General features: G+C 37.7%; 1 protein-coding gene across 10 annotated transcripts in view; it reads right to left on the reverse strand.

The window, feature by feature from the left end:
- The window catches only part of CASK (calcium/calmodulin dependent serine protein kinase), a 190,759-nt gene that overhangs the window by 23,475 nt on the left and 140,103 nt on the right, over window positions 1-27,181 (reverse strand). For 6 of the 10 annotated variants that reach the window (XM_040056686.2, XM_040056682.2, XM_040056685.2 and 3 more), the window contains 6 exons: window positions 14,071-14,148; window positions 12,697-12,777; window positions 8,072-8,260; window positions 6,580-6,658; window positions 4,188-4,273; window positions 3,070-3,138 (listed from right to left, as the gene is read on the reverse strand). In XM_040056686.2, coding sequence (XP_039912620.1) covers window positions 3,070-3,138; window positions 4,188-4,273; window positions 6,580-6,658; window positions 8,072-8,260; window positions 12,697-12,777; window positions 14,071-14,148 — 582 coding nt within the window. Of the gene's footprint in view, window positions 1-3,069; window positions 3,139-4,187; window positions 4,274-6,579; window positions 6,659-8,071; window positions 8,261-12,696; window positions 12,778-14,070; window positions 14,149-18,532; window positions 18,736-23,993; window positions 24,124-25,467; window positions 25,706-27,181 lie in introns of those variants that run through there. The other 4 variants (XM_040056691.2, XM_040056689.1, XM_040056687.2 and 1 more) reach the window with 3 other exon arrangements.

Below are 27,181 nucleotides of genomic sequence, written 5' to 3' on the forward strand. Positions count from 1 at the left end.
CAAAAACAGCTGGATCAATGATATAGTTGCCAGATATTAAAACAAACAAACAAACAAAAAAACCCAAACAAGAAAACCAACAAAACCAAAACCTCCAACAAAAACAGACAGACTTCCCAAAATTCTGAAAATATTTTTAGATTTCTGTATTGCTCAAGGAGCACTTCTGTCAGTATTTTTAATACAAATATGAAAAAGGTTTAAGACAATAAAAACTCCTGATGTTTGAGCACTAATGGAAACCATGGAAGATAAAAGAAAAAATCCGTGGTGATTACCACCAGGGTTTTAAAATCTCCTATGTATAAAGGCTTTTCTTCTTAATGAAACAACTTAAAGAGTTTCACAAAGGCAATCTGAAACATAAAGAATGTTTATAAAGATTTTTTTTTTTTTTTTAAAAAAAAGGTACTTCTCAAATATCTGACACTATAAAATGTTACTTGGGCTGTTGTGTCAGTACAAAGTAAGAATGCAAACGTAGCCAGAGCAAAATGCTTACTGACTGGGATAAAACTGAAACGTGAATAGAGTACACAGCCATCAGCCATACGAAGGATGAGTTGCAATAGTTACTTAAGTTCATGTTTATGTAAAATTGTGATTTTCTTGGTACCTGATGAAGTAAATAACACCCTGAACCCTTTGTTATCTAAATATTTGTGTTAGGTCATTTGCCATGCCAGTGACTAAATAGGGTCACCTCACACCAGATCCAATTTTCACTCGAGGGAATTCAAAGTATTATGTTGTCAAACAAGGTTTGCTCCATGAAATAAGGTCTGGTAACTGAATGGAAGGAGTGGGTGCAGGAAAAGCCACAAATGACTAAGAAACCTGAAATTATTCAGCTGGCATTTTAAAAACTGCCTTGTGACCCTGAATTACATAGCATAGGAAACAGACTTCCCTACATATGCAGAAATGGCTCAGTATTTAGAAAATAACACTTATTTTGAATGACCATAAAAGAAGGCAAATATGGCAAGTGAAATTCAAATCCCAGTTATTAAAAAAAAAAAAAAATTCCATGCCCCCCTCACCTTTGGGAATGCCTAAGATTGTAAATAAAAGGCACTTCATCTCTGATTCTATTAATGTGTAGTTTTTTCTCACTCAAGATTAACAAGATGCTTTGCAATCCAATGATGCGATCCTGGTAGAAGCCTCAAAGCCCCCAGTCCCCAGTTCTGTTTTATATTCCTCTTATAAAACCACACTACATGAGCACCAGCCCATGACTGAAGGAGGGGGGAAATCAAACATAAATACACACTGAAATGTTGCAAAAAAAAAACCTTAACTAGGAAAATTATACTAGTGAAGACCAAATACCTCTCTATTTATCCTGCTGGAGGGCACGAGGAGCAAGATTTCTGTGTTAGCAATGTCAGTCTACATTAATTTTTAGCCTTTATCAACGGTTAAGAACTTGATTCATCATATGAATCACCTTCCTGAAAAATTCTGTGAAAAAAAAATCTCAAAGGACTAGTGATGCTTTAATAGGATGACTTAAAAACACTGGGGGTTTTTGTGTGCACCTGTGACTAATGAAAACCAAGCCAAAGTCTTAATGTGGCTGACCTGTAAAGGGCTCATCCATCTCTCACTAAATGAATGCTAAATGCTACAAAGTGGGATAATTAGACATGATTTCTTCTTCTCTTTGATCACACACTTCTAGTTTTGTCATTTTTTTTCCAAAGGAAGGTAAGGGTCTATTTTTCATTCTTCTGTCAAGTAAATAGTGATGAAAAGCCTAAGGACACAAAGCTAAAGAAAAGAGATGACCTGCTGCTACTAAAATGAAAACTAATAGTATTAATTTAAAGCTGTGTGCTGAGTTTTTCCAAATAATCATCTTCCCAGCAAGTCTGCAGTTTCACCAGCTTCTGTATTTCAATATTGGGAAGTGAGGTATCTTTTGTTATTGCTCCTCTTTGCAGCACAGAAGTCAATGTCAGCACGCAGTAATTTTTTTCAAAGCCTTCGCATTTAATGAAAAACTTTTGGTTTCATATTTATTTTAGGAAAATTGGCCTCATAGGTGAAAATCTGTCAAACCTTCTACCCCTAAAACCTTTTCGTTTTTGTTGAATTCAACTAGAAGTCCCGAAGGCGACCAAAAACCAGTAATTTTTCTCCTAGCAAAACGGATTGTTCTGACAACCACAATAGCAGTCTCTGTGTATTCTAGCATCTGCTGAGACACAAGAACAATTAGGGCGAAATCAGAGCTCTAATTAAGATAAGGTGCTTGACTTCAGCAGGGGTTGCGATTTCACTCGGGGAGCTCTAATTCGGGAGCAGTTTGCGCAGTTAAGCGTGCGGCACGGAGGGATTGGCATCATCCACACGCTGCAAATGCCATCTGTGTGCTCAGGCTGGAACAGTGGCTCTCAAGTAGCCATCTTCTACTATTTAATTCCCTTCAGCTGCAATCTGGAACGGAACTTTGCGAGCAGAAGGGAATTAAACGTTGCTGCGCAGATGCCGTAGTACCGAGTTTCTGGTTCAGCGACAGCTCGAAATCTGTTTTTCTTCTGTAGTGACCAAGACCATTTTTTTCATGGAAACATAATATTAAGCCACATGTAACTGTTACACACGACCATCACAAATTTACCTCAACAGGGTTATACAGAAACAGGTTTTGCAATTAACCCTTAACAGCCCGAAGGAGCAATATAATGTTTAAAGTCTAAAAAAGAGGAGGATCGTTCCTCAGCTTAGGAACTTCAGTAGCTTTCCTGAAGTATGAGTTTAAATGGTCATTTTTTTAAAGGGGCTTCCTAACTGCGTAAGTTGAGAATCCCCTTTCCTATTTTTTTTTCTTTAATAGGCTGTAAAGAGTTAGTTAAGGTGCTGATGAGATGAATATGAAGGCAGGGCTGAGTAGGTAGGTGGGACCTACTCCTGTTCCGTTATCTTTGTTGTAAAATTGGTGTGCGTGATCTAACAGGACAGGCAGAAACAATTTCCCAGAAAGCAGTAACATTCAGCCATCAGCAGGCAGTTAGTTACAGGACTGAGGAAGAAAAGGGGATGGGTCATTAAACTCGTTACCTCACAGGATGAAGACTGCATGCGATAACTTGGCACAATCTTGAAGGTAATACTTCCACGCATTTCCCTCTGTGAAAACAGAAGCACTTTGAGGTTAACAAGAGAAAATCCCCGAACTGTTAATGCTTGAAAGGAAAACATCACAGTCCAAGTATGAAAAGCTGAAATGCTACGGATAAGTTGTCGTGTCACCTATAAACAAACATTCAAATTATCCTCATTAATCCAAAGCATGAACATGCATTACCAGCTTGCTCACCTGAGCAGGTTTTGAATGTCTAGAATCCAGAACTGCATTTTAATGTGAGAGATTCAGAGATGTGCAGGTTTCTGCCATGTCAACCTTTTCTTTGCAGCTATATTCTTGTCATCTACTGTCTTTTCTACCAAAGTGGCATTTTCTTCCCTTTCATCATACATATTAAATAGCAAAACTGTATTCAGTTTCTGGAAAGCTGCACTTTACTGTACTGAAGTTAGGAATGTCAAAAATAGTATTTCATCAAAACAGAACATGGGGTCTGCTACTTTGCATTTACTATTGTGTAAGAATATTTATAACAAGTAGTAACTCCAGAGTAGCAGCAGATTGTGACAATGTATTTTCTTAAATGGCAATGTGAATACTTGTGAATACCACACGGCTGACAACTGCAGGACTTGATCTGGTTAGAAATGTGAGCAGATCACTTCAAGAGATCTCAGAGTTTTCCCCTTTCTCTCTTTGGCTGGCTTACAGTGACCCCCCCAAAAATGCTACTTCCCTTTAAGCTTGCCTAGGATCAGTGATACCGTCCAAGATCTCAAGGTTAAGGTTGTATGCAGAAAAATTAACAAGTGCTCTGGAAATATCAAACAGACTCTACTAGCAAGGCCAAAGGTGGAGTTTTCCAGGAAAAAGACAAGACTGTCTGAGCTCAAAGTAATGTTTTTTAAATTTGTAACATCAGTAACTGAGAGCCCAACAGTTACAAATTGAAAGAACTTCTTGTTGCATGGACATGTAGTCTATCAAGAACATAAGAAAAGAGGGAAGTTAGAACACAATCACGCAAATGTTTTGACTAAATAAGGCAGGAACTTTTATAGAGGACATGAGGAAGCCTTGAGGCACTTACAAGCATTTTTTGTAGTTGTTCTACAGTTTGATTTGCCACACTTATTCCGTTTATTTCTCTGATTTCATCTCCTACATGTAGCGTACCTGTGGAGTTAACAAACACACAACCACCTCAGGACATGTTTCCACAAACTGAAATAATTGTAACACAGCACTAATAGTCATACAGAGGCATTAAGAGAAAACAAGAGTAAAATATTTTTTTAAGATTAGATTCAGAAAAGGACTTTGTATTAGCTACAAATCTTTCGGAGTGCAGTGAATACACAGCAAGAGATGCCCAGGCATTCCCTAAGTAAACGGGAAAAACATGTTTTTGTTATTAAACAATAATATTGAATCAAAAGCAACATATGGCCTGGAATAATATAAAGACTCTTGGATATTATTCAAAACATAAAACTGATACAATTACATATTAGACTGAGAATCAGATTCAGTTATCTAATAAAATCCCCTTTTCTGCAGCATTTCCTATTTCTCTCAGTCTGACAGAAGTGAATATTGTTATTTCATGACTATAAGGAGAAGTATACATAAAAACTGGGAATAAAGAATGGACATTTGGCAGACATGTCAACAACAGACAGACGATTTCTAATGACTGACACTGGTGTTTCATTTTTACTGAATGCTCTGGAAGGTGCAAATAGATGGAATCTTTAAAAGCCTTTCTTCCATTTTCAACTCTGCCACCTTTGGAATAAGAACAATTTCAATCACCAGAACTTGACAGAGCTCGCCTAGAGACAGGAGGCAACTTCACAGCAGCTACAATTTTGTGACTGGGAGTTGTGCAGTTTGTGTTTAATATTGCTGGACTTGAAATTATAGAGTTCCTGTAATCCTCACAGTAGATTTACTATCCAGACATTGCTGATACTGCCTGGCAGTTTTCCATACAGCAAAAAGAGAAAAATGACCTAACACTCCCCAAACCAATACAAGGCACAGGCCCTACCAACAGGATTCAAAGATGGTGTTGAGAGCACAGTAAAATTATATTTGTGTTGTTGTATTCAGTAAAAATATTCTAAATACAGGTATGCTGAATGAAGCAGTGAAGCTAAGAGGCATCTAGAACACTAACAGAATTAGAAGTATTAAAAAAAAAAATGACCATACTACAGAAACACTGAAGTACAGCTCATTTTCAAACTATAACTAATGCAGAACCACTACCTTAGCAAGATGAAGCACATAGAGAATAGGTTAAATTTCCCAAATCTTTAGAAAGAAAAGACACTCATAATTAAAAAGAAGAGTTTTAATGGGCACAGTTGGATATTTCACCCAGTTTTAGCAGGTTTTAAAAGTTTTATTAGCCCCATTATGGAACACAGTCAGGTGAAGCAATATTGTGCAGAACATCACCATTACCTAAGCACAGCTGGAAGAAAATCTTTTTCCTGTGAATCTTAGAGCAATCTCCTTTTAAAACTCACTTTCAGAAGGCAAAAAAAAAAAAAAAAAATCAATTCAGAAGGTCCTCCAAAGGAATATAGAATTCTCTTTGAATTGCATCTTTGCTTGTATTAAAACTTTTGTCTTTCCTGCTTCCTGACAGATTTTACAATGAGACAAAGTGAATATATGCTTTGTCTTCTCAATTACCTGCTCCTAGCTTCCTTTGAAATAGGAGAGTAGGCTAGAGGGAACTTAGGTCTGAAAAATTAAGAAAATTTTTGTTTTCATCAAAAGAAAAAGACAGCAGCCTGGAAAAAACCAAAGTAACGCTTTCATGGCTGCAATCCAAACTTGCAGCCAACAAACTAGTATGGAAGTTCATCTGTTTAAAGCAGGACAAAACCCAGTTATTTTTGGGAATCTGATCTGAACACACAAGATCACAAGGAGAAAACTGGGGATGTGAATAAAAAGCATGTTTGCAGTATCTGTTATGCTAGTGAAAACTGAAAATAAAGATTTAGAATCTAGGCACAAGTAATATTTTTATTTCAAACCCCATTTCTGTGATTCTCAACAACCAAAAATATAAAGATCCTCAAAAAATGTGGACAAAGGTCCTTCATTTTTGCAAGGGAAAGTACTCCTATTTGTGTAAGGATTCTTTTTTTTTAAAGAGAGGATTAAATAAGAACAGCTCCAGAAATTACTGGTGTTTCCATCTCTTGCTGAGCTGTAGTCAGTAATAAGATAGTAATTATCCTAATTAAGACCTAAATGAAACACAGTGGGCCCTCACCTCAAAACACTGGCAGACATCTGCATCTGGAAGGTAACTAAAGCAGTTAGCAGGAATCCATGCAGGCACAGAGAGACACTGCTACGAACAGCAGCAATCAAAATCAGGAGAATGTACACAGTTTGTACAAAAGGATCTAAAATAACTGTGTTTGAAGACAAAACTCTTCATGAGATGTGATTACCTTGCCGGTGAATCATTCCTCCGTGCATAATTCTTGCCACGATGCAGTGGTTCAGCTCATTCATTTTTAAAGTGATTCCCTAGAAAAAAGAGAAATGTTTATGCTTTTAAAATAAAACATTAAGCACCGTGATTCTTGGGTGGTTAAGAACAGTCACTTTTCCTGAAAGCTTGTAGGCAGGGTATAAATTTTAAGGCTAAAATAAAGTCTTTGTCACTCACTTCAAGATGAGCAATAAAACCAAATACTATTTATAAGTGAGGATGCAATACTTCAACATGTGAGTATATAAGGATCTGGTTTGTTAAAAATGTGATTTTATACTGAAGTGCAAAGGCTCCAATTGGCTTTAAGGACCACTTTGCTATAACTACTACAAGGCTGCTTTTAGACAAACCCAGCCCTAGTGGCACGCTGCCCTGAGTTTTAGCATTCTGATTGTTTGCATTTTTGTAGTGGAGTTTCTCACGGATTGTAACATAAACAAAATGATTGTTTTCGCATTCCTCTCTGAGGAGGGACAATTGATGGACTTCTAGTTTGACCAGTGGGGTGGAGAGGTGTCAACCTTATTCTCCAATCCCTGGTCATTGTCCAGAATCTATATAAGCAAGGTCAAGAAAATAAACTTCCCTTCTTTTTGCCCTGACAACTTAACTGTGTGAGTATCATTCTTCTCGTGTCCTCTAGCGACAGCGGCACAGCAGCAGTGCAAACAAAGCATTTCAAGGAGGATAAATATCTACAGTGGCTGCTGAACTATTCCAGTTAATTGACAACCCCACTTTAAAGTGAGGAAACTGACATTAAAATCATTACAGCACTGGTCTTCACCAGCACAGAGTCAAGGCAAATAGTGAGCTTCTGTCTTTGGTTGCAATGCAAGATGGAACCAAAAGTATATTTTCTATTGCCATCTGTTGAAGCTGGCTGGGAGGTGTTCCCTTTATCTCTTCCATGACCCATCCTCCCTCCAGGGGATATCTGCTGTTAATGGGCCATCGAGGCGCACTGCATGACTGATACAATGACATCATCCCATTGGGAGATGCTCCACCCAGTGGGAGAAGCCAAGCATTTCTCCCTGGATAAAACCTGAGATTCAGAACACCAAGGCAGCCTGTTTGCACTGCATTCCACAGGATGACTGGACCCATCTAACCACTACTCTGCTCCAACAGAACCACATTTATCACTCCAAGAGGACTTAACTGGACTGCTGCCAACACCCTGACCAACAGGATGTTAGGTTGCATTCTGATTCTGTCAGTGTTTTACTTTCTGTTTGTTTTTTTTGTTCTACTACATTTTTATTTTTAATATTCCGAGTAAAAAAACTTATTTCTATTCCCATATCTTTGCCTGAAAGCCTCTTCATTTCAAAATTATAGTAATTCAGAGGGAGGGGGTTTACACTCTCCATTCCAAGGGAAGCTCTGGCTTTCCCTGGCAGACACCTGTCTTTCCAAACCCAGACAGCTCCCCTCCATACCATGGGCTCATCCGTGTTCTTCTGGAACTGCACCAGCCGGACCCGCGTTACATTCTCCATATCCATGTCGCCGTTGGCGCTCTCCGGGGAATCCCCGTTCAGGTACGGAGAGGTGGGAGGAGGGGTAACTCTCAGCGCTTCGTCACTGTAAACTTCATGTGCCACTACATCATGAGTTTGAAGTAAGGCCTGCAGGAGAGCATGGCAACAAAAGGTCAGGTGTCCATCATCTCTGATGTCCCTCGCTCGTTCCTCCTGAGTGTTTTTAAAGCTTTTCAGAAAGTCAAGGAAATCCAAGATATCTGAGCCACAGTTCCTACTGAAGAACTTTTTCTTTAAAGGAGTCTAAGATAAATTTTCAGACCAGGGGCACCTACACCCACACATTGGGACTGTAAAACCTGCACGAGTTAGTGTGATTTTTACTGTAGCTACTTCAATGAGAATGATGCTGCCTCTCTTCTCCTAATCCTCTCAACAACTGCAGGACGTCAGAATGAATCTATCTTCATGTGCATAGACAGAGAATCAGGAATCCACCCTTCTGTGCAAGCCACTCTATAATAATTGCTCTGGTAAAATGGAAAGCTACTCAGATCCCATGGTATTTCACTCTAATAAAGGCAGACTGCGGATCAATACCAACTGAAAGAAGGAATACTGATTTTTTTTGTTGTTTACTATCGTAATTGCTTCCATACTCTCCCCTTCCCCTAGAACCTGGACCCAGCACCACCACCCTGAGTTTACAATGCTTGACAAAAATTACAGTGCAAACCAACAAACTGCTAAAATACTGCTTCATTAGCTTTCATTGGCTACTTCAACAGCATTTCTAAAGTGTACCATGTTACAAAAGGCAATTTCTTAAACACTTTATGTTCCCATTTCTCAGATCGATTTGAAACTATAGTTGGGAAATCAGCGCTATAATGATGGAACAAAATTCCCTCAACTAATAATGCTTTGCCCACATTCCCTCCCATTTTTCCAGTGTTTCAAGCCCATCTACACACATACTCTTTTCAGTTAGATACTAACCTGTATCTGCATTTCCTATTTTTCATCTTATTTTGTCAACCACTAAGCCCAAACCTGGAACAATTCCCCTGCATTAGTCTGCACTACTGAAGCAACATTTTATATTAGAGACCTATATAAGTAAGTTAAATCACGTTAACAATATCTAATTAAAATTTGATTTATTTGTATGTCCATTCATGGGTGGTTACTACAATGTAGGTTAAAGGTTGGACACAATGACCTTGGAGGTGATTCTGTGCCCCTGCCTGTATCTGTTACACTCTCCACACTTTAATATTAATGTATTTAATATTAATGTATTTAATAAAATACATTTCTTATGTATTTCAGGTCCTTACGTTTTTATCATATTTGATATTTGCCCTGCTTTACATATTATTTCTAGCAATAATATTCACCTTGTAGGAAGTTAAAATGTGGCACTTCCAGCATTTTTACAGGTCCATAACTATACTCAATGCCTTCTGAATATGTTCACAAAAATGAACACTAATTCAGAAATACATTAAAGTATAGCAAGCTCAATTTAATATTGAAAACATTTAATAAAGATATTCCTATTGGACCTTACTTAAAGATGTCTGTTTTCAGGCATTTTTGCTGATTTTGATAATGTGTTTTTTTCCTGTCCATTTTTCCTATGCAGAACATGATAATCCTGCTAAAAATTAGTTTAACGAGAACTGCTTTCTACTGTACTGCAGGATCGCTGTCTGCAGAGAACAGCACAGGAAAGCATATGATGATGGATAAAACTTCAATGTCATTAAGCAAAAGTCTCCTAGAAAATATTCCAATTGCTAAAACATGCTAAACTTATATAATAGAATTTTTACATATGAAACTGGCATATCTGAAAAACTACTGAAAGTTGTGTAATGGAATAAAAGCTCTTTGAAATGTGTACATACATAATAAAAGAGGTACTTGACAATGCTTTAAGAATTCTTAAATTAATTATCTACTGAAAGACCTTCATGCAAAATTTACATACATTTCTTTAAATGTACATGCACAGAATAAATCGATAATTTATTTCTGTAGCCGTAAGGCACATGAGGGCAAAAAGAAAATTTAAACAACAGAACACCTTGAAGGTTTGTTACAATCACGCTTTATTGGCTCTGGTTCTGTAAAGGCCTGCACACAGTTTAGCCCACTAACACTGTGGTTAAGTAAACAAGACAGATTATACTCTTTTTTCTTCTGATTAGGGATACAAATTAGATTAAAAAAACCCACAATAACTAAAACAGTCCATTATCATACAGGTTTTAATGCACACTCCTACTTCTCACACCTTATTGATTACTGAATTAATGTGCATTAATAACCAGAGTATTGGTCTGTAATCGGTCTGTAACCTGGCAAACACATGGAGTGGGGGCTCACAATATTGTTTTACACAATTATTCATTTTCCTAATAGTTTCCTTTAAAATATAAAGGCTTTCACTCTGAAGGGAAGTCTGGAAGAATGCAAGAAATGGAAGAATAATTTTGTTAAAAGTCTGCAACCCATAAAGCCGCATCTGGGAGCAGGAGCAGGAATGATGGAGAGGATGGAGTTGTCCCTTTGGCATCTGGAGATCGTGGTATCTGCAGGTGTGGATCCACACCAGCTCATGCTGGTTTAATTGCTCCGTTACATTCCTCCCTAACACGAACTGTTTCTGTTCCCTTGCTCATTCTGGCTCTGGCAGCATTCCTGTTATCCTAAATTCTTTTTACTAAATGGTTAGTTGTGGCTTTTTGGAGCAATTTTCTACTAGTTCAGCCCAGGGCAACATCAAAGTGCAGCTCTAGATGAATGCCAGAACTACAAGGGAGGGGATGAAAGATGAGGAAAAGGGAAGATGGGACTTCACCAACTGGATATTTAGCCTGGGATACCACAGACTCACTTGCTGGAATTACTCCTCATCAAAACTACCTGCTATAGAATTGCACCTTATTCCTTATGAAAAATACTTTTCACAGATTTGCAGTAAAAAAATTCTGACAAATGGTTTTAGATTTATGAGAGTATCAGGGAACAGAGATACCTTAAAAAGATGATTTTCAACTCATTTTTCCAATCACTTTTATTGATGCCTACTCTGAAAATAATTTATACTTAAAAAATGTTTTTTTCTTCACAGCGCTTAATGTTTAGCAAAACTGTGGGGTAATTACACACACAAAAACAATAAATCAAATGAACCTGTCAGATTCTAAATGAAGGGGAGTATCACAGAAAAGCTTTTTAAAAATCTTTTTTACAGTATGGCTGAGTACCATTCCATCTTGTTTTGTATTCTGTTTCAAGCAAGTATTTCTGTTAAATGTTGAACCAGAGCTGTTACAAACTTTAGGAGAGGACAGGTACCATCTCCAGGGAAAAACATCAGAGTGTTGCTGAACAGGCACAAAGTCCATGTCTGCATTAGCAATTAGTATAGTGAAACAGGAATGAATCAAAAAGTAAAACAACTGGATTAGTCAGGACCTGATGTACACACTGAACACATTGCAGGGGTTTTTTCTTCTGACCAGCTTCCAACTTGCCCTGTGGACAGAGTGTCCATCAGCTGCTGGATTACACTGGCTCCTGGCACATACTTCAGTTTAATTTTATCTGAAGAAAGTTGTTTTGCATGCTCTGAGACCCTTATGTGATACAAACCAAACACTGTTAAGGAACAATCAGGAGATTCACTTTAAAAACACGCTCCTGATCTGATTTAAAGTACAAAAACAAATGTAGCCAAGGCTACAGGGGCCATCCAAAGAACACACTGGGACATGCAGCTACCCAGATTTCATCTTATACCTGAAGAGGAGGCTGGTTTCAGTTCACTCTATCCTGGAAATTATGTTTATCCTTCAGACTTACAGTAATTCAGCTTTCAGGTGAGCAAATTCCACAAAGCCCCCTGCATATAATCCTTGTGTTAGGGAAAGTCAAATTCATGATTGTAAGCTGACAATAGTGTATAGCAGATTTAAGCAGACATGCTTGTTTCTCAATTTATGAACTTCACCTACAGCATAAGCAAAAGAAATCCTTCAATTTAGTGGACTTCAGCAACTTGAACCAAATTACAAAGCAGTAATATCCCTGAATTTAGTACAATTATTACCCTCAAATCAGATTTGGGAAACAGACACATTAAGTGTAACATAAACTCAACAGACTGTACAAACGACAGATTTATTGTAAAATATTGTTAAATAAACACTTATTTTGCAATGAATTCACACACCTTTATCCCAAGAAGACCTTTGGAAAAAGGAGGATCCCAGCTCTATCTATGGACATCCAAAAAGATTCATTCTTCTTTCCATGTGCGACACAGACCTCCAAAACCACAGTGAAATTGCTCCACAATTACATTACACCAAACTGCTGACAGTTTTCATCACAGTAATGAGGACCAACAGTAGCAGCAATACGAATTCTTTTGCCAGAGCAACACGTTAGAAATACTTATGAACAGGTGTACTGTATGTAGTTCCATCACTTGCAGATTTTAAGAATTTCCTGAACTTAAGTTTTCTAATAAAAAGAATAAAGCCCAAACAAGAGTAGGATCTGCTTACCATGAAATGAGGTTGTGTTAAAATACGCTTTAGCTCCTTTGCATCATTGTTCTCTGGGTAACATGAAATTTCTTCCAATACCTGCAAAATAAGCATGAGAAATGCCCCATAGTAACTTCATTTTAAAGCTATTGAAGAAACAAAACCCCTCACTGTTCAGTCAGGATATCCCCAAACTATTATATAAACAGATATTTCTGACACAGGAACAGGTTTAAGAGAATGTGCTCCCACCCAGCCACCCCAAGAGAATAAAACACCTTGTTCCAATGTTCTCTCTAAAAGAGATTAAAACAGAAATTTGAAGGAAACAGGTTTTGGTTTTTTTTTATTTGGTGGGGGTTTTAATTTCTTTTTTTTTTTTTAATTGACAGCATTTCTCCGACAGCTAAATACACGGGGACAGGAATGGAGCGCTAACAGGTGACACTCAAGACCTCCACCAGTTGCTGCTTTCACACATGGTCTCAATTTATTAAAACTATTGGTTTAAAAGCAGAATTAAAAACACTCATAAACCCAATTGTTAAAGACACCATCTGCTCCCCCACCTCCAAGCTCCAGATTTTATAAAATCTGAGTCACTTCATCACTGGGGAAGGAGGAGTAAAGAAGTTTTAACTCATTTCCCTGCTACCTGATTTTTACACCTTAATTTTCATATGCAGCTAGCTGGACAATGAAAGCAGAGTATTTTGCTTCTGGAAGCACCCCCCAGGATTAACTGACAGCAAATTTTGCAAAATAGGACTTGAGGGCATCTATTAGTGTGACTTTAGTTATTACCTATTTCTCCTTTAATAGCACAATAAACACTGTTTTCCTATGACATTACCCATAACAACAGCACAAATGTTTACTTATAATACATAATGCAATGGGTTTGGGTTTTTTAGTACTTGCCATAAATAAGCAAATAACATACTATTTGCAAGGTATAAGAATTAAGAACATCTGTGTCTATCTTTAGTCTTAGTGGGCCACCTTCATTGCATTTCCAAGTCTTAGACCTATCTATGACAAACTTGGGTTTTTTTCAATTTAAAAAGAGAATACTTCAAAATATTTTTTTTTAATGACTGAATTTTATAAACACCAGATTTCTGTTGCAGATAAATAACCTGAACAGGAAAGATACTGCGATTTCCCAGCAGGAGTGTTCCTTTTAACACCAGTATTGTTGAAGAAAAGGTTAAATGATTAAACTGAGTAATATTCATAATCCTTACACAGATAACAGAGTTCTGCAAGTTCATGCAACTTGTTACATAACTTGAGTAAGCAATGGTAGCATTCCAGAAATAATTCAGATAATGAGGCAGAATACACATCTTAATGAAGAAAAATAAGCAACAGTTACTCTAAAGCCATTACCTCTTTGGCTCTCTGTACAGCATCACTTGGAGGATTCCTGATTTGTGGTGAAGATTTTGTGTTTATTTTGTCATAAAGCTGAAATAACAAGAAAACAAACTAATGAAATCATATGCTACTTTATATAAATTAATGAGTGTTTACAATAGCCTGCTTATGTTACCAGGATTAGGATGATTGTTAAACTGCAAAACCCCCAGATGTTCTGTATACAAAATCTAGCAGCCTAGGGTTTTGGCTTTTCATTTTTAAACATTTCCTGATTTGAACAGTGCCATAGATTCTGAGTTCATAGGATGACATGGGAAAGTTCAGGAGGTTAAAGGCTTCTGCAAACCTCCCAGGCTTTTGCCACATATTTACAGAAACTATATTCTTCTATTAGAAGTGAGCCTATGAATCTTAAATAAATGCTATAAACCAAACATTTTCCTATAAAATCAAGTTAACCTGCATATCTCACTTTTCTTAATAAATCAAACCCTCAAACATTCTGAACAGTAATTTAAATAAACTTTGGAATATGGGAAAATGCTCTTCAAGACAGAATGTTAGAAAAGCCAAGTACTCTGAGAACAGAAAAACAAACTTTCCAAGAATGAGTACTCATAAAAAAGGGTAACCTTATTTTACTAGGATTTTCTGTTAGACAGAAGAATGTAATTGTATTTAAACAGACTACTGCAAGCCTTCCACATTAATTATTTTTATTAAAAAAACCCTTCTAAAAACCATCCAACTATGCAAAGCACAATGGAAGAAAGATCTTTCTCCAAGTTTCAAATTAGAGATAAGACATTACAGGCTCTTTTTCATACAAACCTAACAGATTGTGCATGTCTTAAGGGAATAAATGTATACTTAAGAACAAACAGGTACTATAATAAGCAGTACTTTCAAATAAAACCTTTTGGCTTACATTTCAAGTGATATAAAGATGGTCATGCCTGTAACTATTTTCTAATTATGCTAGACTATTTCTTTGATATATAAGACAGAAAAAACAGCACAAATAACATTTTTAGGGAATTAGAGACATTTTTATCACAACAAGGGTGCTGAAACACTGCAACAAGTTGCCCAGGGAAGTTGGGTAATCTCTCACCTTTGGAAATACTGAAATTTTAACTGAAATTCAAAACACTGGATGTAAAAAAGCATTCAAAATACAAAAGTGACTCTAAAACCTTCAGCAAATCCCAACACTGCCAAGGATGAGGTGACAAGAAAGCACCATTTAGGCTGCTCAGCCAGGAGTGCTCAGGAGCTTCCTCTGGGAAGTTCACAGCTCCAGTTTGGCTTAGACTGGCCTTGGATGTTTGAAAAAAGGAAATCTTGCCAGGACACAGAAGTGCCCTCTTCTCTTTCTCACATGACATGAAATACCATTCAGTTTTAGCAGATACATAATCTGCCAGAAATGCCATCCAACATCACCATCACTTCCCTGGGTTAACAATTTAACGAATGTGTTGAACATTTCAAGCCCATACACAAATAAGCACAAAACCAGCAAACAGCGTCACTTCCAAAAAACATTCCCTGCAGGACAGTTACATCACTCTTTTGGGGAAAGAAAAGTAGAAAAGTCAAGCTAAATCAGTTTCTTCCAATGCAACAACTTCACCTTGTGCTGCCAAAATACCACTGAACTCCACAGTTTAAGCAGCCTTGAGCACTGTTGAAAGCTTTGAGAGAAAATCTTTCTGCTAGCTTGTAGTTAAGGAGATATTTTATTTGTGTACACACTTATTTGTTTTACCTTTTCTTAAATAAATATAACAAAATCTACCTGAACTCCCAAGTTACAAAGTACCAACCTTCTATGCCTGTTAAGAGACTGCACTGAGCACTGACCAAAGCACAGCAGAAAATGCACACTACCCACCATGAATATTATTGCATCTTTTCTCCTCCTTAGGATTCTCCTTTTTTTTAAGAAAAGTTACCTTGAAAATATTTTAAATTAATTACTCTATTAATATAATAATCAGTAATAGTAAAATATAAAATTTAATAATACTGAGAATTTATTAATTGCTTTATTCTTACATTTCTCTCAAGCAATGGTTGAAAAGCTAAGTGGCTGAAGTTGCTGATCTCCCTCATTACTGTGACCCAAAACAACCAGCAGTTTACAGAAACCACTTTTTCCCCACTGATGTGGGAGAGTTATCTTCTGAGATTAGGAAGGAGGCAAAAAGAAAATTAGGGAGCAGACTTCCTCAAAGAATGTTTAGAAAAAAAAAAATCTAGGCAAAGTTCAGACTAAACACGGGTGCATTTATTTTTCCACAGCGCCTTCATGCTGAGGCATGGCACTTAAATTTCATCTTCTAGGACTTCTGCTTACTGAGGTTTGCTTTGAAGGCACCAAACTCTTAGGAGGAACTCTGACAGCACTTGAAAGAAAACCCTTCATATTTGCATTAAGGTTTAAGGATGATATATTACCCAAGGCAAGGGATCTATTCACTGTGGAGCTGGGACATGGCCTCACCCAGAGAAAGGATGTGGATTTGCTAGATTCACTAGCACGAGGAGATATCTTCATTTGGAAATGATACTCTAACTCAAGTTAGTTCCTGGAGGTTTTTTTTTACCCGAGGAAAGAGGAGCAGAGGTTATAATGTGCATTAATGCACCAGAACTGGTGAAGCAATCCTGCCTCCTTTGTAATATTTGAAAAAAAAAAAAAAAAAAAAAAGGTTTTGCAATACTTTTCAATATTTTTGCACTTTAATACTAGCTGTAGCAAAAGCAAATTAGGAATTAAGGAATTTACAGCTTACATAATTAATTTATGAAAGCATTTGAATGTAGAGGCATTTCATTCAGACACATTAAAAAGAACATTTGCTCCCTTGGACATAAGAATCTCATACACCTTTACATGAGTGTTTTACAAAGTGTGTAAGAAAACTTGGAATGAAACCTGTTTGCACAGCTCACAGACTGAAGTGAACATTAATTACACGTACAGCCAGGCTCTGTATGCTCCCTGTGGTACTTTGTGCAGTCAGCTACAACATTTCAACCACAGAAACCCATCGTGTTCGCAATGCTGTCACCTTCCAGCAGCCCTGCAAATCCAAGTGCTACAGGGACCAAGGTGGTCTCTTGGGGAGAAGAATGAACCAGCTCTTTCTTCACTGTCCTCTACAGAAAGCTTTTCTACACAATACCAACAGACTTAGAGCAGGACAAAATGTGTGCCCTAATCATGGGCTTTCTTTTTGCTGGGAAATCTTTACTTCCCAGCAGATAACCCTGACCTTCAGCCCAGGAACCCAACCTCCAACAGTTTCACTAAGCAATAAGTGTAAACATATAAATGGAAAAATTCTAATAATAATAATAATAATAAAAAAGTTAAATGCCGCATATATGTAACTTTTGGCATTTCCAGACTTTTGAATACTTTGCATCCCTCAGCATCAGTTATTTTGCATTTCCTAGAAAGAAAATTGAAATTGAGCGCTTGCTCTAGACAAGATTAACAATCCCAACTGATGTATTAACAAAACTTGATATAACAAACATACATCGAACATTATAGCTAATAAACAGAATAGTACTGCTTATCAAAAACATACATTTTGATTTAAATTTTGCATGCTAGAACACAAAAGCTATGAAGAGAATACCCACAACTTGAGCTGCTATCAGTTGACCAGCTTTTGCAGCGTTGAGACTTTTTGTCTTCTGCCTGTACAAAGGGAGCTTGTATCTTCTGATACTTAAAGCAGAAAGCCCAAAGCCTAGAACACAACCAGGCAGGCGAGACAAAACAACAAACTCTTCTCTTCTGACTAGTTTTTCAGATGTGCAGAAATTCCTTTTTAACCATTTCCTGTAAGAGGAGTCAGAATACTGTCCCAACGCAGCCCCCATTCAACGTCACACTGAAAAGTTCAGATATGTCACAAGTAGCAGAAATTCAGCCTCACTGCCTGGTCTGATCCTGAATGTAATAAAGATCAGATCACACGGTGAAATCAGTAAGTATCTTATCTACCCAAACCTCAGAGCTTCTGTGAGGTAAATGAGAAGCTTCTTAAAACAAGAGCTATGGAACTGCTACAGCATAAAGCCCCCTGATCATTCAATACAAACAAACATTTTGTGGGGATCCAGTTGCCAATCTCAAATATTAAACCCTCACTTTGAAACATATAAAAATAATCATTATGATATGATCTTAAATAATGAACTTTCTGAGCAGTTTAACCATATTCAATATAGTGATATTAGAGGGCTGCTTCTCATCACTTTTAGGTTTTTGCACCATCAAAAAAATCCTCTTCTGGAGGTGCTGCCCCTTGCACAGCAGCATTTACTAACAAAGAGGGTTTTTGCTCTGTTACCTCCCACTGCTCCCTGTCCTGGTTTTCCATCCACCCCAGAGGTTTCATGTGCCCAGAGACTGAAAGAAATTCATGACTCACTGAGTAATACTCACCAGCAGCAGTATCAAAGAATGGCTAAAATGAAAGGGTCAATTAGGTAAATGCTAGATCACTTCTTTCTTTCTTCTGCCAGTTCTGTTTCATATCTCCTTTTCCATGCAAAATATTATAATGTTCCCATGGGTGCCTCTTTCCCTGGGATTGTAAGCTCTCAAGGAAACACATCCCTGAAGCTAATAACTCCTACTGGAAAACAGAGTAGTTAAGGTCACAGCAGAGGTCTTCAACTTTGTTTAAGGACAGTTTACTTTTTCAAACCCTCTGTTCTCCACTGTAAAGAACTGTGCATGAAGTTAATTTTCACCACTTTAGTAGCATCAGAGACCTAAAATTTGCTTCCCAGCATAGTTCCACAGAATATGTTACAGTTCCATCCTGTATCAAAGTCCAAAGCACCTTTCAGACTCTGTCCTGTGCTTGCTAGAGCATTATAGGTTACAGCCCTCCACAGCTTCTAATCTTGTTTTGTTATACACTCCCTGAAGAAGGAGCATCATAATCAACATTTGCATTCCAGTTCCTCACCCAGTGAAATGCTGAGCAGTGCAAATAAAACTAATTCAACGAAAGGGCTCAGGAAGCAGTTTATCAGCTAAAATCAAGATTCCTTGATGGAGTGTTCACAGAAGACAGTCTGAAGCAGAACAATAGTTCTGTCTGAACAAACAAGTGTTTGCTTCTGTCATGCCCCAAAACTGGCAGCTGCCAACGCTGCAGCTTCTTACTGGAAGCACTCAGCCTTTCAGTAACCCTGACAAGGCTTATGCAGATTTGAAATACTCAATTCCTCTGTGCATATTCACATTCAAGCAACATATGAATCATCTTCCCAGTAAAAAATGCTGCAATAGCAATTGGACCCTGAATTTCAATTTTAAGTTTGATCATTCACATGACAGAAATACATACTCTTCAAATTTTTAGAGGAACTTCTATCTGCAAAAAGCAGGCCAACCGTACCTTGTTTTTAGAAGTCATCTATATTCTTATGTATTCATAATGTGTCTTTTAGAACAGAGTTACACTTGGTGCTACCTGTATCAGAAATAAACATAAACCCAGATTTTCTTACACCTTTACCTACTACATGTAAGAGAAAATAATGCCAGCTAAACTCAGTCAGCCCTATGCAATTTCAGCTTTTACTCAAAGCTACTTTTTCTTTTTTTTTCTGGATCATTCCCCATCTGGGCTTCTTCACTTCTTTTAAACTGAAATGTAACTTTTGGAGGTGAGAACAGAGGAGAGAAACTCAACTGGGCAAAACCACTTTTCTCTGTGCATTAGTTCAGTTCCCATTGCAGGTGACTGGCAAACAAGTGTGTTCTAGAGAGTGAGAATGACAAACTTCACGGCACAAACCCTGAAATCCTGACACACAGGGAAGCTGAATGCCAACTGGAGAAGGTTTAATACATATTAACAGGTTGTTAATGACCACATTTCTGGGGCACACAGAAGCTAACACCTGTTTCCTAGGGGTCAGGTGTGGGAGAATGGTCTTGCTGTGGGAGAAGGAGATACATGAGCTGATCTGTTTCAAGAACTGATAGATTAAAATTCCTGACCCTTCAGTGTGTTACACATGACAACAGACTGCCTGTCAGACGTGATCCTACTGAGCTGTCAGAACAGAACCTTAGTAAAACACGAATGATGAAGGTTTATTTTACTGAGGATGAGCATAAATTAAATGACAGGTGAGAGATCTGGTATCTCTTCAGCCAAGGTGGAACCCTGAAATGATTGTAGGCTCCTTTGAGAAGGAAAACAAATCCCCAGCCACAGCTAAAGGACAGTGCATGTATTGCCTTTGTAGTGATCCAAAGGGTAAAAAGGATCCCAGAAAGAAATCCTCTTCACTGCCATCACAGGGTCTGCCAGCGGCAATCTGGTGACCTGAGAGCTGTGAGAAAAGCACACAGCCCTTCACCTGTGTCAGCAACAGAGAGAGATTCCCAGTGGCATTAGACATTACCAGTCAATATTTTATAATGTATGTCTTCCATTGGTATATTTTGTATGCTTGGAAACGTGAGGGGAACCAGAAGGTTCAGGTAAAAAAGACTGAAAAGGTTTTTCATCTTGTTACGCAGCTAAGAGTTGGTATATCTGTTGTTTACCTTTTGATCAAAACCTTCAAAAGTGAAAATATATCCAAGTTTAAATTCTCTCAAAAGGTTACAACGCTGTAGCAAAACTGCAGGCAGTCATGAACTGTGGGGAAATCACACAAAGTTCACTCTGAAACAAAGACGACACAAATCTCTGCAGCTCCACACACTGATACAGTGAAAAACAGATTCAAGGGCACATTTATGATTACATTGGTTCAGACCCCACAGATATTTTAGCACTATGTGACTTGTACATTCTATTTCTTTGCAAGGGGTGAAGTTTCTACCTTCAGCATACGAGCTACAAATAAATTTTAACTCTGTTGTAGAACATACTCCTTTATAGCAGAGTTTATCAAGTGCTATGCACTTACTCTGTAAAATCAAAGCCTTAACACTTCAGAGGCAAAAGAGCCAAGGAAAGGACTACATTTGTACAGAATAAATGCCAGGGTGTGTGCATTTCTTCCTCCACAACTGACTTTTTGAATTGTGCCTCTGGATTTGTTCCAGTTACCAAGAAGATTTTTATTTATTTATTTCAAGTTGTCTCACAGAAGTACAGAGAATGAAGGTTATGTTACTCCTCAAAATCACAGCAGACATGATTTTCTTCTATTTAATTTCAGGTGTCCCTAAATGCCTCATTAATGTATGATGAACCCAAACTCTGGTGTCTGACAGCATTTTACTTCCTTACAAAGTAGGACTCCAACCTAGTAATTTGTCTGTTTGGAGGAAAACTCGTATTAATCCTCATCATAAAAATCTCATTGACTGTAGAAGCTGCAGTTCTCCACAAGGGATAGCAGATGTTAAAGACATGCCAGACAGTACACAGACGAAACCAGACTTTATTCTGTTCACACTGCAAATGTTTTAACATCTTTTGCAAAGATTAAATATGCCAAACGAGGATGAGATAAAGGTACTGCTTTGCACATGGCAGCACCAACAAAACCAGCACAGCAGTTGGAAAGCCAATACAACAAAATTCGAAGGTCCCATTTTAAAAAAAGCAAAACATTCTCACTCTGGAGGGTACCAGTAATAGTGCTGGGAAAAACTTGGGCTTAGAACATTATTTCCCAAGGTACTCTAACATATTAGTGACTTTAAGGACACAAAAATCCCATTATTTCAATAACAGAGTCACTTTTTTTTTCTTTTTTACTGCATCAGATATAATTGAAGTTGATCTTAACAAGACCAAGGCAAAGCGCTTTTTAGAGATGACACAATGATGAGATAAAAGGAAATATAAAAGACATTGAGGCGCTGGAGGGAGTTTAGATAAAGGCACTGGTAAAGGGTCTGGAGCAGAAGTCTAAATAGGGAGAGAAGAGAACTTGGGGTGTTTAGTCTAGAGAAAAGGAGGCTCAGAGGAGAACTTAGCACTCTTTACAAGTCACTCAAATGAGTAGCAAGCTGGGGGTTGACCTCTCCCAAGTAATAAAGGGTAGGTCAAAAGCAAATAGCTTTAACTTGTGCAAGGAAGGTTTTAGATGAGATATTAGGGAAAAATTTCACCAAAAGGGTCATCAAGCACTGGAACTGGCTGCCTGGTGAAGTGGTGGACTGGGCAGTGCTGGGTTTACAGCTGGACTTGATGACCTTAAGGATCTTTTCCAACCTAAATGATTTGATAAGCACCTGAAAAAACTACTCCCTCAATGGAGAAGGGCTTTATAAAGAGGTTTGTTCCATGGACAACACCTTGCTACAGCCCCCAGAAAACCCTTTGCTTCTGTCTTTTCCCCCACCTTCCAATAAGGACTAATAACCAAGAACAGGAACTAACAGAGTCAGGTTAGTCCCAAATGGGCTGAATTCCCAATCCTGTTGGCCAAAGTTCCTCATCAGGGTTGGATCACAACCCTGAAGAGAAAATGCTAATGACCGTGAACCTCATTCCAGGGGGATACAGAACCCATAAAACTCGTGAAATCCACTGTAACTAACAAGAACACAGCTCCTCCCCTGCTTTGGGACACGGAGCACACCTTGCACCAAGAGGTGCTGGAATTAACAACTATTTTTGTTTCTCCCTATTCACATACATTTTCTACAAGGATCCTCTGAGAATAAAAACACACTACAATGAGATCACCAGCACCTGGAACACTCAACATGTCCCAGCCAAATACCTGAAGGACTGGAAGAATTCAGACACAGGAGCAGAGCTCACTGGGCTGTTTGTACATTGCCTTTGGGTTTTTGAATGTAAACTAGGTGCACACTGAAGTATCACTCCAAAGTTGAACTCCCAGCACTCAGAAAGCTGAAGCATTAATAAAGATTTGTGGCACAGGTGCTGCAGCATTTTATTTCTGTCATTTCTCAAGCTCCCAAGCTCTTGGAGAAATAATAAATTTAAGAATCTGTAGGTTTATAAGGAAAAAGCCCCAAACAGAACATGTAGCCCTTATGGTTAAAAAGGAACTTGAACTACACACAAGGCAAGAAGGAGTGAAGAAAATGTAGATAGTAAAATATGAAATTGATCCTATTTATCCCAAGACAATAACATTGAAGTTAATTAAATGTTCCACAAGTGTCAGGAATACAATGCTACTGTTCTTCCATGTATCAGGGCCCAATAACTTAAAAATACACTGAAATAGCAGGAAAGTTTAGTTCCACATTAAAAAAAGAAGTCTGTGGATTTTAGAGTAAGAGATGTTGGTGCACACAGACACAATGACACACCTTTTACACAGGGGAGATGACATCAGGCCAAGAAGAATGGGCTAACTACTAAAATTCCCATTTAAAGTACATTATCAAGCTGAATTTCACTTGAGGATTCACCACATTAGTATCAAGCTTATAAACACTCAAAATGACAGAATATTAGTTAAAAACAAAACAGGTTAAGCACAACAAAGTAACTCCCACAGCGTCATGAAAACTGAGCCAGAACTTTGCATTGTTGGGAAGTGGTGGAAACATAAATTTCTCAAAAATTACTCTCAATTAATATAAAAGTCACTATTGGCTCATATTTGTATTAACCTTGGGTTTAAGAGACCCACTCACTTATCACTATTACGTATTACAAAAATGCGCAACAACGCTGCTCTGAAGACTAAATATGAAATAAAACCCCCCTTTAATTCGTAAGGCAGAGGAACAGGAAGAACAAGAAAACAATGAGATGATGCTGAGTGGCAAAGCGATCCACCTATCCCAGCAGCAGAGGAAATGAAATGCAAAGGGATGATGGAAGACGAAAACGGAAAGCATTTTAGAGAATGGTTATGAGACAATGCAGAAGGAATTCCAGGATAGCCTCTGCTTTCTGTGTTCTTTCAGACAGAGCTTCCAGAGAAGTTACCTGTGAGAGAACAAAAGCACTGCTCTGGTGGTGATGATCCAGCCCACCTGCTGAAGGAATTCTTCCTAGTTCTCCCTAAAGCTGGGTCATTGTTCCATCTCCACTGCTTGGGAAAGGAGTTCCCACTGCAGTGTGGGACAGTCCCTCCCACTCCCTGGGGCTGAGCACGCTGCCTCTGCACCGGGATAAAAGCCAGATTTGAGTCCCCAAATAGCAAGGTGCCTTCCTGCCAACATAGTTTCTTCTGGTTTTATTTTTAACAAATATTTTCCATGTGTTTTTGTCTTAGGTGAAATATCTTTTTGTCTTACGTGAAAAATTTTGTCTTACATGAAATAAGGGACTATTAAAAATATGAAAACGATGTGTTTTAAAAATGATAAAGTATTATTTCACTTAAGCATAACATCTTCTGAGGGATTTTAAGCAACGCTTTGTGATCTGTTTTCACAAAAGAGAAGCATTCAGGTTTCACTAAAACACGTTTCCCCTATAAGTGCTAACAAAATCAGTATTCAAGAGGGCAAGGACCAATGTGCATCCAAAAAAACCTTGAACCACACTATGTGATTCACATAGAAAGTCATTATCATTCAAATCAAAACACAACAAAACTGGACAATCTAGGAAAGTATTTAAGTTTTTTATACATATCTGCTGGTTTTATTTTATTTTCTACATCATATGATAGATATTCCACCATTCTGTCAATGATTTAAAATAAAAGAAAAAAGGAAATGAAAGCATCCTGAAGAGAAAAATCAAAATTTTTTTTTGCTTCCCCCCCCCTGTTTTTTTAAATTCTCAAGTATACATTAAAACTGTTAAAATAATACACTTTGCTCAAAAAAGAGCAGATCAGGGATAAATGCATGGAAAGTTTAAAAAACTGTTAGAGGACTACAGTATCAGCCATGCCTGGACACTGCTGAATAACTGCAACTTTTACAAAGGACATTCAAATTTACTGTGCCAAGATCCAGACTGGGAGGGTAAACAGAACAAACCAAAATAAACCCAGCAGAAAGCTTCAGCCAACCATGTAAGAAGCTAAACTGAGGCTCCAACAACATTCATTCTAGCAAAAGAGAAAATATGTTTCCTTAAAAGTCTGGACTTCAGGACCAAATCCGTTTGGATGACAGAGCTCAAAAGAAATCCTAAAGAAATTCTGAAGTGTGCACAGATGCAGGTTCCTGTGAAACACTGCCATGAGCAACAAAGGATAACAGGCACAGAAGTGAGATTCTTCTGAGAAATCAGTATGCCTTAAATATATGCACTGTGAATATAAATTAAACTCCAAAAAGAAAGAAGTGTCTGCACACATAGATAGGACACGAACGGCCAGAGCAAAATTTATTTAACCTCATTTAGCTAAAACTACACGTGTGTAATGTGCTAAGCCACTAAAAATAGAACTAACTTTCTTGAAAGCTTGTAACATTTCTATCACATAAATAACAACACTTACCTCAAGGATTCCATCTATGAAAATAACATAAAGTTTTCAAGTTACCAGCCAAAAGACATCAGCCTAGAGAAGAACTATCTCTGCCCTGGGCCAGACAGATGCAGACAAAGCCAGCAGAGAGGCCCCCGTCACACAAAAGCTGATATTGTTCTCCTGCTGGGTGAAAATCTCACTTGGAAATTCAGAATCAGCCCAGCCAGGGCCCTGCAGAGGTGATCAGAGCACTCCCCTCAACAGAATGATTTCTCTTATCTCCTCCAGTGCAGGCAGCTGCACCAAACAGCAGCTCCTGGGTTTACAAAACTCCTGTGATGAACTGAGAGAGATGAAACACGTGTAAAACTCTTCCCCACTAAGCACAGCCTTGAAGCCCACGATACTTTGCAAAATAAATAATCATTGAGGTAAAATCTTTTGTCAAGACCTCCAAAATTAGCAACCTCTTCACATTTCTTTCCAACTTCTTTATCAGTACTGCTGACACAGGACAGGATGCCTTTCATGAAAGCCAATAAAAAAGAATTTAATTCAAGCATTTGATAAGGCTTCTAAAAATCTGTCTATAGTAATAAAAAACTGCTTTCACTACTTAATTTTAACTCTGTTTTTCCATAAAGTTATTTATATACTGTACTGCATTCTTTATCATCTAAATTGGATTCTGGAATGAAACAGTCTATAAAGCTTTATATAGTCATAAACCCAGACATTTCTAAGTGACACAGAGAAATGTCCTACAGGATTCACCAAAATTTTGATCATCACACATTTAACAGAAGCAAGAAAAAAGAAAAATCTGTCAAAACCATAGTTACTCTTTTACTCAAAAAAAAAAAAAAAAAAAAAAAAAAAAAAAAAAAAAAAAAAAAAAATCATTTAACAATAATTTTTTTTAGGCAGTGAATATTTCTATATGCTTGTTTCTAGAAGGGCCTTTTCTTTACTCTCTGAAGTAAACACAATTAAGTTTTTAATAACAGCAGTGCAGGAAAAACTCCACTCAACATAAATAATAGGATTCTGTAAAACAATGAAAAAAACACACAATGAAACTATTCAATAAACCCACACCAGAATATGCTTCTGTACTGCAGGATTTGCCTGAGAGTGAATATAAACTACTTTCTAAGTAGTTGGCACTTTTCCCCCTCTTGTTTTGAACACCTCTGGCCATCAAGTAAATTGGAAGAGAATCTTAGAAGACAGTTATCTAAAGAAATTAATCAATTAAAAACAATCAGTGGGATGATGCCTTCGGTGGCCTTCAGAGGTGCCTGTCCTCATAGCACCCAAGTTAATGAATTACTGAGAAAGAAGATTTCTGTTTTGTGATCTGAAAAAACCCTAACACATTGGTAAGTTGCACCCTTAACAAAATGATTGTCCTTTTTTTTCTTGGCCTTCAGAAAAAGTTATTTCAGAAGCAAAATAAGATATTTCAGCAGCAGGCATGATCTACCATCATGTGCTTCATCTAAAAATAAGGGTAACTCTTGAGAAAGAGTAGGAACATAAGAACAAATTTAACAGTGGAAAATGGCCACAGAAGAGGAACAGCAGTTTAATGCCAAGTGACAGCCACAACTTTGCAACAGAATAGAAAATTCCTATTTAGTGGGATGTAATGGTTTATAGGTTACTTGGTCTGGTGGCTTCAGTAACCCCAAATACTCTGAGAGCAATAAACAGTTTCCCTGACAGAACTTCATCCAAG

The sequence above is a fragment of the Hirundo rustica genome, chromosome 2 (genome assembly GCF_015227805.2).
Source record: "Hirundo rustica isolate bHirRus1 chromosome 2, bHirRus1.pri.v3, whole genome shotgun sequence".
In the NCBI taxonomy this organism is placed as follows: domain Eukaryota; kingdom Metazoa; phylum Chordata; class Aves; order Passeriformes; family Hirundinidae; genus Hirundo; species Hirundo rustica.